General features: G+C 34.0%; 2 protein-coding genes across 2 annotated transcripts in view; both read left to right on the forward strand.

The window, feature by feature from the left end:
- Nucleotides 1-12,753, forward strand: part of LOC134243886 (lysoplasmalogenase TMEM86A-like) — a 114,318-nt gene that overhangs the window by 29,217 nt on the left and 72,348 nt on the right. The gene's annotated exons all lie outside the window — the stretch shown is intronic.
- LOC134243776 (conserved oligomeric Golgi complex subunit 1-like) overlaps nt 1-12,753 on the forward strand; it is a 34,981-nt gene that overhangs the window by 17,244 nt on the left and 4,984 nt on the right. Inside the window, exons 6-25 of the mRNA XM_062726017.1 lie at nt 238-347; nt 541-610; nt 1,275-1,454; nt 1,551-1,592; nt 1,832-1,918; nt 2,137-2,275; nt 3,177-3,233; nt 3,367-3,429; nt 3,540-3,621; nt 3,851-3,956; nt 4,643-4,747; nt 4,890-4,981; nt 5,383-5,541; nt 6,639-6,815; nt 9,713-9,805; nt 10,233-10,337; nt 10,842-10,937; nt 11,334-11,399; nt 12,477-12,570; nt 12,659-12,736. Of these exons, the coding sequence (XP_062582001.1) occupies nt 238-347; nt 541-610; nt 1,275-1,454; nt 1,551-1,592; nt 1,832-1,918; nt 2,137-2,275; nt 3,177-3,233; nt 3,367-3,429; nt 3,540-3,621; nt 3,851-3,956; nt 4,643-4,747; nt 4,890-4,981; nt 5,383-5,541; nt 6,639-6,815; nt 9,713-9,805; nt 10,233-10,337; nt 10,842-10,937; nt 11,334-11,399; nt 12,477-12,570; nt 12,659-12,736 (2,001 nt within the window). The remainder of the gene's footprint in view (nt 1-237; nt 348-540; nt 611-1,274; nt 1,455-1,550; nt 1,593-1,831; nt 1,919-2,136; nt 2,276-3,176; nt 3,234-3,366; nt 3,430-3,539; nt 3,622-3,850; nt 3,957-4,642; nt 4,748-4,889; nt 4,982-5,382; nt 5,542-6,638; nt 6,816-9,712; nt 9,806-10,232; nt 10,338-10,841; nt 10,938-11,333; nt 11,400-12,476; nt 12,571-12,658; nt 12,737-12,753) is intronic.

Genomic DNA, 12,753 nt, shown 5'->3' on the forward strand with positions numbered 1-12,753 from the left:
GTTCACAAAGTTTTTAAGAATCATCTGTTTTGATGTTGTAGTATTTAATGATCTGGGGACCAGTGTTGATTAAGAAATATCAGTATTATGATTACCTTTATATGTCTAAAATCAGAAACCAAGCACCAAGAAGTTGATTTAATGTTATTCTAGACCAAGCCTTGTGATTTAGAAAGGATGTCCACTAAACACTCCATTTTTTGTAGAGCAATATATGAATATTTATAATCATTCCAGGTTATGTCATCTATAGCCAAAATGGAGGAAATGTGTAAATCGTTAAAACAGCGGCACATGATAAAGGGTACATCTTTCCAGCAGAGGAAGGGTCAAGGTCAACAGGAGGGGTAGGACACTTTTATTTCTCCAGAATTAAACAACAGCATTTACGATGGCTGGTTCTCTCATTATGGACAGGGTCCTATTTCAGAACTGAAACTTTTTCAAACAGTTTTGAGAGTAAATTTCTCTGTTAGATGAATTTCAGCTTAGTCACATTATGTTTTAATTAAGAGATTTGTTTTTATTCTCTATTTACAGGAAGAAACAGGAAGTTCGTTTCTATGGCATTGCTTCTCAAATTAAGCTACTTTTGGACATGCCGGAAAAGGTAAAATTTTGTAGCAGCTACTTAAATATTTATGAATGTTTAAGTTAAATGTTTGCGTGTTTGTTTCAGTTATTGGTTTAATAGAACACATTCAACAAAAGCTACAATTTTCATGTGTTTGCTGACTTAAGTTAGTGTTTTGTGATCTCCAACCTATTGTTTGTTTTATTAGATATGTAGTGTTTTGCGATCTCTGACCTATTGTTTGTTCTGGTAGAAATGTAGTGTGTTTTGTGACCTCTGACCTATCATTTTTTTGGTAGATATGGAATTTGTCATATGACCTCTGACCTATTGCTTTTTGGAAGATATGGATTTTGTCTCGTGACCTCTGATCTATGGAATTTGGTAGATATGGAGTTTGTCTTGTGACCTCTGACCTTTTGTTTTTGTTAGATATGGAGTTTGTCTTGTGACCTCTGACCTATTTTTTTTTTTAGATCTGAAGTTTGTCTTGTTACCTCTGGCCTATCATTTTTTTGGTAGATATGGAGTTTGTCTTGTGACCTCTGACCTATTGTTTTTGGTAGATATGCAGTTTATTTTGTGACCTCCGACCTAACCTTATTTTCGTAGATATGGAGTTTATTTTGTGACCTCTGACCTGTTGTTTTTGGTAGATATGGAGTGTGTTTTTTGACCTCTGACCTCTTGTTTTTGGTAGATTTGGAGTGCGTTGGATGAGGAAGACTATTTAACTGCCACCAGGCACTTCCTGTTGTCACGCCACATTCACACAGGCCTACAACTGGAGTCCCAGAAGTCAGGAAATCTACTCACCATGTTCCCTGTACTAACTCGACAGTGGGCGGCCATTAGTCATTTTAGGTCTACAATTCTCCAGGTATTTTTTTTTTTAATTATTTTGCTTATTCTGTACTGGGTATATTTCTTTCTATTCATCTGGCATATCTTTAATGAATGCATCATATTTTGACAGGGATGTAGAACTGTTTTAAAGCAAGCAAGTGCTACAGATGAGGTAAGGAGACATTTATTATTCATTGTTGATATTGACAATTTTCCTGTTCCTAGCCATATTCTCTTCCTTTTGAGTCAAGAAAAGATTTATAAAACACACATTTTTAACTAAAATTTTATAAATCTGCAATTATTCAACAAACTAAATGTTTGTTGATCATGCACAAAAAGCAAAATTTCTTTGGTAGTTTCCAAGCATTTCTGTCAATGTTAATACATGTATTGTTATACTCTTTTTAGCAAATAGCCCGAGCCCTGTGTTCTATAATTTTACTAGAAGACAGCACACCAAGACAAGTATTCAATGAGTTCCTGTTAGCCAGAACTGTGAGTAAAGAGCTTATCTTGCTCAGACATTTTTTTTCTGTTACTTAATTCTTAATTAGACACAGTCTACCTAAAATAAGGCACTTTTACTGAAATATGATTATGAAATTCTGGTTTCAAATTTAAAATTTATATGAATTTGTCCTCGAAGTCTGTATGTTAGAGCATGATTTAACACAGTACTGCAGATTTATAGCAGTCTATATTATCCTAATTAGACAGCAGTACAGCAGCTGTTCCATCCGAGTCAGCAGAGTGTAAGTGTGAAGGATCAGATTTCTCTAGTGGTTCAGCTGATCACCACCACTGTCCATCAGATCCACACAGTCTTCTACAGCCCAGAAAGCCCATCAGACAGTAAGTACCCATCACACAGTCTTCTACAGCCCAGAAAGCCCATCAGACAGTAAGTCCATCACACAGTCTTCTACAGCCCAGAAAGCCCAGCAGACATTAAGTGTCCATCACACAGTCGTCTACAGCCCAGAAAGCCCACAGTAACTGCCCATCACACAGTTAAATCTGAGGGATGATCCAGACCTTGATATCAGAAATAAATAGAGGCAGATCTTTAGAAATCCATAATAAAGAACTAAAGACCCACATATTGTAAAAACGTTATATTTATGGCAAAAAATGATGAGGTGCATTTTACCAGCTGAAGTATGGTTTCCATCAATTAGACACACATTTTTCTCCTATTCTTTTCACTGAATTATATACTGTAGATGCACAAATTTTTGTGGGTATAATTTCGCTGATTTATCATCTAAAATAGTTTTGTGGGCATTTCATTTCATTTTTTTTAAAGTAACCCTAATCAAAATAGAGTCATATAAAATTTCATGTAGGGTATAATTTTGTTGATAATTGTTAACAAGGAAATAAACGAAATTTAACCCCCCAACAAATATTTATGCTTTTACAGTATACTGTAAATCACTTTTTATTAGCGAGAATTTTATTTTTACGCGATGCTTGCGAAAATTTCATTCTCGTGTATAATAGATTTCCTTATGATTATATAGTGCAATGAACAGAATTCGTGAAAATTTTGTCTAGCTAATAAAGAGTCAATGACTCTCTCGCGAAAATAAGGTGTCGCGAAAATTAAGTGATCTACAGTATATTCAAAGTTCAAAATACCCTATGCGCCCTTGAAATGTCATTGTTGTACAAACTTTGCCTTCGGACAGCCATGTTGTTGTTAGACTAAAGCTAAAGAAACTGAATTTCAACTGTATTTGTTTCCTTTCAGTTCCCTGTAATCTGCTTCTTGGAATTCTAACCCAGGTTACATCTGAGAAACAACAGGGTATGTGTTATCATTACCTGTATGTATATGCTATCATTGTTGGCCAACATGCACACTGCTGTGCGATATTTGCAACCTTTAAAAATATAAATTATGCTCAAAATGTCTTTAATATTCAGATTTTTTATTACAGACAGTGGATTATTAGAGACTCATGGCTCCATGTCTGCTAAATGCTTGCCAAGATCTGTATTAGGTATACCTCAAGTCCATTCATACCTGATTTTAAATAAATATATATACATATGACATTGCATTATTGACATTAAGAGTAGTAAAACTAACTTGGTAACATTGATATTATAGACTTTGTGCCTACTTTGAGGTCCCATGCAGTACCAGTGTCTGTTCAGCATCTCCAGGACAACTGTCAGCAATGGATCAACACGTAACAAACTAATGAAAATTAGATCTTCCATCTGCTCCACAATTTTTCAGAACATGCAAAGAGCATGCTGTAAACATTTGTAAAGATGTAATCCTTGGTGGCTTTTAAGAAGATATGAAGAAGAATTTTCTTTCTATTTTGTAGTAGAAATGTCGTGTGAAAAAAAACCTCAAAAGTTCAATGCTTTCTCTTTATTCCAAATTCTCATGTAATTTTTTTCCCTTTACAGATGTATGAGTAACGTGACTAGTGGTGTGGGAAAACTTCTCAGCTTTGTCAACACTGTCAAACGTTTAGCTGACATTCGCGATGAAGTATGGCTGTACTTAAAGCAAGTAAGTTAAAGCTTATTTGGTTTTTAGCTCAAGTGAGCTTTATTGAGTAAGGTCAGTGCCCTTTGTCCATTTTCTGACCAGTCGAATGATTTTTTAAGATTAATGAGTGGAAATATTAAGAAAACATATGAGTGATAAAATGAAGGTCAATTTATTGTTACTACACAAATTGTGGTCAACATTTTCCCCTGCCTGTTATTATAATAGGACCTATTCAGGTAACAGTCAGAGTTCATGGATCTCTTCAGACATAATTTTTAACCTTATTCATTTTATTTTTAAAATTATTTTGATTGGGTTATATATCAGACATATAATGATAACTGTACCATTGACCTGGGGACAATGATATGTAAATTACACACAACCATCGAATGACACAAGTGAATGTTTCACATGTCTAACACCTAATGGTTTAATCAATTAGATACAATTTATGTTCGGAAAATTAAAGATTTTTTGATTATAATAACTTAAGTAAATTAACACTTCAATTGAAGTTTTGGTCCCCAATCCAGTAAGACTTGGTAATAAAGATACATGTACAAGTAGAGTAAACTTAGCTACATAAATCAGGGGATGGGGGCATATAGCTCACCTTAGCTAATTTAGCTTTATCCTCTGCTTGCATATAACCTATCACATTAGACATAAGTGGAGATGTTAGTAGTGTTGTGTTTTTACAGGATAGCAGCATGCAGGCCTGGCAATCAGTTTGTCAGAGGATTCTAAACAAGCCATTGTCCATCTGGCATGGATTTCTACAACCACTCTTCATCAGCAGGGTCAAAGTAGGACAGAAAAATAATTCTTAAAGAGCTAGAAAAAAAAAGAAGCAAATCCAAAAATGTGAAATTTGTAAAAAAAAGTTACAATTTCTTAAAAAAAAAAAATTCCATCCAGTAGTTGATTATTTAATTGTCAATATTTCAGGCATTGATTAAGTTCCAGCTGGACACTAGTACTGAGCTGACCAAGCGACAGATAACCAAGGTTGTTATGACAATTGGCTCCACGGAGGAGGGGTAAGCCTTCAATTTCTCTGTTATAAAAACGGTTATGTATTTACATGTTATAGAAGGTTATGGTTATGTGATAAGACTGTTTGGGATATTTTTACACAGCTCAAACATTATTAGTATATTTGAATCCATGTTTTCTGTTTGTGCTTTAATGTATAGTGAACCCTTAAAATACTAACTACAGTATATATATCCTATGTTGAACTGATTTTTTGGACATATTTTAAAATAAAAATAAAGTAAGAGACAGATATAGCCACAAGAAAATATGAAAGATAAAAAAATAAAAAAGAAAGAAATGGCAAAATTGTTAACAAAGACTGAAAGTATCAGATTTTTGAAAACATGGGAAGATATTTTATAAGGATGGTGATTTTAAAGCACAGAATGGATGTTTGTTTTAGGTGTATAGCTGACACAGATCTGGCCGGATACATCTGGCAGGAGTCCCTGGGGGACATTCCTACTAACATGGCCTGGACCACCGCCACTTCTAGATCCACCTCCGATAATCCCGGGGGACTCATCATGAAAGCCAAGGCATTCACACCAGTCATTCAGAGGTTTCTTACTGTTTATATTTGAATTACACCAGTCATTCAGAGGTTTCTAACTGCTTCTATTTGAATTTTAAAATGAAACCATCTTTTTGACATTGGTGTGATGATGTAAAAATACTCGTCATGCATATATAAATGAAATCTTTGCTTTTTCATTTTATTTAAATTGTTGTCTAACCGGCAACATTTTCTATTCTGGCAAAATTACAAGGAATTAATGATATCGGGCTTATTTTACTCTATCACTTATACAACTATTGAGTTTTACTATACATGTATTATTTATGCAACTATACTGACCTTTCAATAATTTTTAAATCATGAAATATGAAGGTGTTAATAGTCACATTTTGAATTATTATGTCAATTGTTTGCTTTCAACTTGAATATAAGCTATTATTGATTTTTTAAAAAGTTTTGGCATCAAACAATATAATTTAGATCAATTAACACACATGTCTGTCAGACCATACAATTGATCTTTCATTTTGATCTACATTTTTCAGAATTACCCCGTATATACCTGGCCTTCTACATGTAATTCTATTTCAATTGTGCAAGAACAACTGCACTTCTATTGACTATGCCAAGCCTAAAAGTCTTTTGTTTGTGTAATATACCAGGGACCTACATGTATATACCAGTATACAGTATATACATGTAGGTCCCTGAATATACATGCAAAACTAAAATAATATATATTTAAAGTTCAGGTACTAATCTTCTTTTTCCTTTTTATTTAAAATACAAACTGCAGTCTCAGAAGAAACTTATGGTTAAGTTGTTGAACTCATCCTCTTTGATTTATTTCTTGCTTCGAACCAAAAGTCATTATAATTGATCAAGCCAAAATTTAAAATACCCCCATCTTTTGAAAAGTTTTGTGTTGTACCCCTTTGAAGTAATTTACATTAATCCATGTGATCTTTTTTATTATTTAACATTAGTAAATAGCAGTTAGTCAGTAGTATACTGTAAACAAAGAGAACTCTGATTGCCCCTCATCAATGCAGATATGATTGTAAAAAAATCAGCATGTAAAATGTACTTCTTATTGTCTAGTTTGGGCTTTGTTTTTATGAAATATTTTTTTCTGGCAGTTTATGTAAAACATTTGATGAGAAACTACAAGGAATGGTGCAGGATTCCCTGAGTTATCTTTCCTTGTCATGCGAGGAGGATCACAGAATGGCGGGACCTGAGCCGTTCGACCGTCTCTCTGACACGGACACGCTGTGTGAACACATACAGACAACCTGTAAAGCCGGCTTAGAAGAGTAAGGATTGTTATGATTTTACTTGTAAAAAAGTAAACAAATTATATACTGCTTTCACAATAAGAGGAACTTTGTGGCAGTTTAAAAAACTTCTGAATCAACAAACAGAAAGTAATTTTCATTTTCTTTGGGGTAGGGATGAGTGGGGGCTTGAAGGGAAATGTAAAGTATTTTATTTTATTTTCATAAAATTTTATTAATTGTACATTTTGCATAACAAAAGAGAAAGCATATTATAAGTATAGCACACATACATGCCAACTTTTGAAAATTCCCATGGGGGATTTAGCGACAATTTTCAAAGCTTTAAATTCGCGACATTTTGTCGTGAAATTAAATTGTTATGAAATGATCTTTTTTTAAATTTATAATTTTGATATCATTTATCAATACAACTTTTAAGGATTAATTTAACACAAAAAATAATGTTTTTTTTCCCAAAATTAAAATATTTTTGCTAAAATAGGTGCCTTCCTCACTAAAGAAGGGGTATTTAGTTATATATGTAAACAACATTTTTTTCTATCAGGACACATTATTTAGTAAAAAATTGAAAATTGTACAACTTTTAAATCATTTTTTTCAAAGGCTAAAAAATATGAGGTTTTGATACTGTAGATACTGTAAAGTCCTGTTTCTGGAATCATTTTTAGCTCACCTGAGCCGAATTTCAAGTGAGCTTTTCTGATCAAAATTTGTCCGTCGTCTGTCGTTGTCGTCGTCGTTGTTGTTGTCGTCGTTGTAAACTTTTCACATTTTCATCTTCTCCTCAAGAACCACTGGGCCAATTTCAACCAAACTTGGCACAGAGTATCCTTGGGTGAAGGGGATTCAAGTTTGTTCAAATGAAGGGCCGCGCCCTTTTCCAAGGGGAGATAATCATGAATTTGTTAAAAATTAATGGCATTTTTAAAAAATCTTCTTCTCCAGAACCGCTGGGCCAGGAAAGATGAAATTCATGTGGAATCATCCTCAGGTAGTGTAGATTCAAGTTTGTTCATATCATGACCCCCTGGGGCTAGGGTGGGGCCAAAATGGTAATGTTACCCAAGTTTTACATAGGAATATAAAGGAAAAATCTTTAAAAATCTTCTTCTCGAGAACCACTAGGCCAGGAAAGATGAAACTCATGAGGAATCACTCTCAGGTAGTGTATATTCAAGTTTGTTCAAATCATGACCCCCGGGGCAAGGTTGGGGCCAAAATGGCCGACCCAAGTTTTACATAGGAATATATAGGAAAAATCTTTAAAAATCTTCTTCTTCTCTGAGAACCACTGGGCCAGGAAAGATGAAACTCATGTGGAATCATCCTCAGGTAGTGTAGATTCAAGTTTGTTCAAATCATGACCCCGGGGGCTAGGGTGGGGCCAAAATGGCCGACCCAAGTTTTACATAGGGATATATAGGGAAACTTTTTAAAATCTTCTTTTCAAGTACTTCAAAGCTATGATTAGTGATATTTATATGGAATCATCCTGAGGTAGTGTAGATTCTAATTTGTTCAAATGATGAACGCCTGGAGGGGGGGGGATAAATTCAAGCCCGATGTGCTCAGGTGAGCGCTGTGGCCCCTGGGCCTCATGTTGAGATTTTTTATTTATATTTCAATTAATTAGAAATTCTAATAAGATATTAAATTTACAGAAATTTATACCACCTATCCAAAAGAGTATTTTTGTTACAGTCATGAAATGTGGGTATTTCCTGAAGTCATGCACATACCTAACATACAATATTACTTTTGGGAGAAGGGAGGGAAAAGAAATTCTAATTGACATACACTTAATTGTTTCATCTTAATTTTTTCATAATATTTTAACTGGCAAACTTTACAATATTTTTCAAAATCAGTGGCTATGCTTTGTAGTTTTCTACTTTCGTTTTCAAAAACGATCTCTTTGGATTCCGATTTTATGGTTTGATTAGTATTTTATTGTCTTCATTCATGTTTTTTTTTTTTTAAATGACTAACAATTATCAAATTAATCTATGTGTTTCACCTTGCATACCCCTTAAAACTGACAAGATAATCCCCCTAATTGCCCCAGGCTATAAGCTACTTGTACCTGGACAACTGCGTGCATCCAAGCGTGAAGTGATTTCCTGTAGCTAATTAATAACACCTGGTTAAATAAACAATGAAACTTATCTGTGTGCATTGAATAAACAAGACTGACATTGTTATCCCGATTGTCAAAATTCAGCGGTAGGGAAACTTTTAAAATCGAAAATTTTGGTGATTTTTTTTCAAATCGGGAAATTAGGGCAATTTTTCTTTCCCGATCGGGAAAGCGGGATGAAAGGGTAAAATCGGGAGGATCCCGCCTAAATCGGGAAAGTTGGCATGTATGAGCACACTATGACTTACTTCAGTCTGTTGTAAGAATTTATAATCAGATTTTTCCCACGACAGGTTGGAGGGCAAAATGGAGAGTATTTTATTTTTTTAATTCTCATTTATGAAATTATATAAATACAAGATCATAATACTGTATAAGCAGAAATTTTAGCGAGAATTTAATTTTGGCATTAGTAGCGAGGCTGCCAAGAGCGCTAAAATTGAATATCGCTAAAAATTAATTGCGCTTTATTTGTAATAGCTTCTTTAGTGAGCTTTTTAACATCGCTAAAATTACATCTCACTAATAATAAAACACAATTTTTTAAGGACAAATCGCTAAATTTGCGTCTCGCTAAAATTTCTACTTATACAGTACATTGACAGGTTACAGTAGGACTTGTTCTATAGTCAGCTGTAAGAATTTCCTTATTCACATTCCCAATAAACAGATACTTGTTCTACTTGTTTTCTAGATATACATGTACATACATGTAAATGTATAAAAAAAGATCAGGTCTTATCCTGGATGTTTAAAACTTTTCTGCTCATTACAGGTTATTGAAGTACCTGTCTGAACATTTGAAGTTATGGGAGAAATCATTGCAAGAAATAAAAGATGAGAACATTAATCAGCTAACACAAGACAAGTAAGATTTAGTGGATAAATTATACATTCAAGTAGCTTACGGTAAAAGCACATATTTTCCTGGGGTCAAATTTTCAAGGTTTGGGGGAAAAAATATTGGTTTGTTTGGATTTGATGTCATGGTTTGGAATATTTTTAGTAGTAATGTTATGAAATTTTACATTTCTTAGTGGTTTTAAATTTGTTGCTCTGTCCATACCTCGAAAACAGCGAAAATTAAACTCCCACGAAATTAGTGATTTCACAGTATTTCATATATGCACTGTTTTATTCAATATGTTACTTTCACAGATGGTGCCGTGGGAAAGGGGAAAAAATTGGGGGGGGATAAATTCTGTGGTTTGTGGGATTAGGTTATATATTGTCTAAGTCAGTGAAATATTTAGGTCTGATCATGTGCCTGTTTTAACTGTTTGTCCTTGCCACAGGGTCCTGTTGGTAGGCAGACTGTGCTCTGCACTAGGAGATATGGTTCCAGCTCTTCAGCAATGCATCATGGGTAAATCCGCTATCCATGGGACAGATAGTCACAGGTAAAGTTTTAAAAATAGTTTGAAATCTGACGTATAAAGGCAGTTATGTTAGATATAGAATTTTTAGATAATCTGAGTCACTGTTATCTATATAACTTTTCACACTATATCTACTTACATTAGTTGGATTTACAAAGAATTTAGTGATATCCTTATTGAATTTATCTAAGAGCTACTCTCCCACAGTTTGTCTTCATTCTCAGCACTCAACATTTCTTCCACAATTATGGACCATTTCAATAAGTTTTGGTGAACAAGAGCATTATACTAAGATAAATAATTCTATTATTATGAACAGCTTTTTGATTTGACAAGTTTTTAAGTTACTAATTAAAATATAGAAATATGTGGGAAGTTTTGATCTTATTTCATTAGACTTGATACACAAGTAGACAATACTAAGATACACTGAGTACACATCATTAAAACTACAGGCTCATCAAAGGCTTTTAAAATTTTTATTTATTTGCTTGTTGTTTAGTTACTGTAAAATTTATTTGACAGAGGACAGAAAAAGCCATCTTCTCATAGTAGCAGTAAAAGTGTAGAAAATCCTGAATGGGTCAAGACGAAAGAGAGGCTGTGTGTCACAAAGAGGCTGTAACATTTACCACAGTGTAGAAAAAAGAGGCATACAGGTAACATTTACCCAGACAGTGTAGAAAAGCTGTGTAACTGTCACAAAGAGACATTTAGTCAGTGTAGAAACATCACAAAGAGGCATACTTTTACCTAGTCAGTGTAGAAAAGCTGTGTAACTGTCACAAAGAGGCATACAGGTAACATTTACCCTGAAAACAGTGTAGAAAAGTTAGTCAGTGTAGAAAAGCTGTGTAACTGTCACAAAGAGGCATACAGGTAACATTTACCCAGTGTAGAAAGTCACTGTTGCATACAGAAAAGTCAGTGTAGAAAAGCTGTGTAACTATTCACAAAGAGACATACTGTTACATTTACCTAGTCAGTGTAGAAAAGCTGTGTAACTGTCACAAAGAGGCATACAGGTAACATTTACCTAGTCAGTGTAGAAAAGCTGTGTAACTGTCACAAAGAGGCATACAGGTAACATTTACCTAGTCAGTGTAGAAAAGCTGTGTAACTGTCATAAAGAGGCATACAGGTAACATTTACTCAGTCAGTGTAGAAAATTGTGTAACTGTCAAGTAGAGGCATACAGTTACATTTACTTAGTCAGAAAAACTGTATAACTGTCACAAAGAGGCATAAGTTAAATTTACCTAGTCAGTTTAGAAAAGCTGTGTAACTGTCACAAAAAAGCATACAGGTAACATTTACCTTGTCAGTGTAGAAGTGCTCTGTACTGTCACAAAGGGAGATATAAGTAATATTTACCCAGACAGTGTAGAAAAATGTGTAACTGCCACAAAGAGGCATACAGGTAACATTTACCCAGTCAGTGTAGACAGGTTGTGTAACTGTCATGTAGCGGCATACAGGTAACATTTACCTAAACAGGTCATATCATTACAAGACAGAATCTCAACCCTCTCATGAGTTGAACAATTATAAACTAAATGATTTTACCAGATTCATGAAATATTAGATAATTCATTTTCAAGCATCTGTCGACTCGGACAAAAGCAAACTTGCATGCTTTGATGGATGCTTGTGCTTTTTTTGGTAGTTCTTGAAAATCATGTTCCTAGAGTTTTATTTTCTCTCAAAAGGAATGCTCAAAAGATGATTGTTTAGATCTGAAGAGTATGCCATTATTTAAATGCCAAGATGACGTACTTCAGATAAAAAATTAGTAGTGTTTAGTAGAATTATATTTAATACGATGGTTATGCCCTAAATAATAGAAAGCAAAAACAGTATGATCATAGAGATGGTATTTCCTGGATGTCTCTGCTTTCCATTTGATTGGTGCTCATTTCCTTCAACATTATTTTTTATCTTTATGTAATGGATTCTTGATTTAAATAAGTTAAAAGTCTGTTGATATTATAATCAAAAAATGTGTAGCAAAAAAAAAAGAAAAGATAAATGACATTTTATAATGATCTGTTGTCTTTGATATGGATACAGAGATACATGTATCACTTTTATAGTACATGTATTATGAAAATTGAATGCAAATTTCATTGAGTAGAAATTTAATTTGGACTTTTCCTTTAGAATCTGGGTGGACCACTTAACAGAGACTGTGGTGTCCAGATTCAGGAGTGCAGTTTGTTCCAGAGAACATAGGAATGCCCTCATTCACTGTACAGTGAGTTCTATTGTAGTTTTGTATTATTTTGCTATATAAATGGTACTGTTCTTTGACATGATCACAAAATAATGAATGTTTGCTGAAGAGGTGGGATGAGGTCAACATAGAGGAAGAAACCGAAGATGGGAAGAAGATCAGTTCCAAAATCAGGGTCCCAATGCAGGTAAAGAATCCTGGAAT

Source organism: Saccostrea cucullata, unplaced genomic scaffold (genome assembly GCF_032062105.1).
Source record: "Saccostrea cucullata isolate Sc308-1 unplaced genomic scaffold, CSIRO_AGI_Scuc_v1 ctg860, whole genome shotgun sequence".
NCBI lineage: Eukaryota > Metazoa > Mollusca > Bivalvia > Ostreida > Ostreidae > Saccostrea > Saccostrea cuccullata.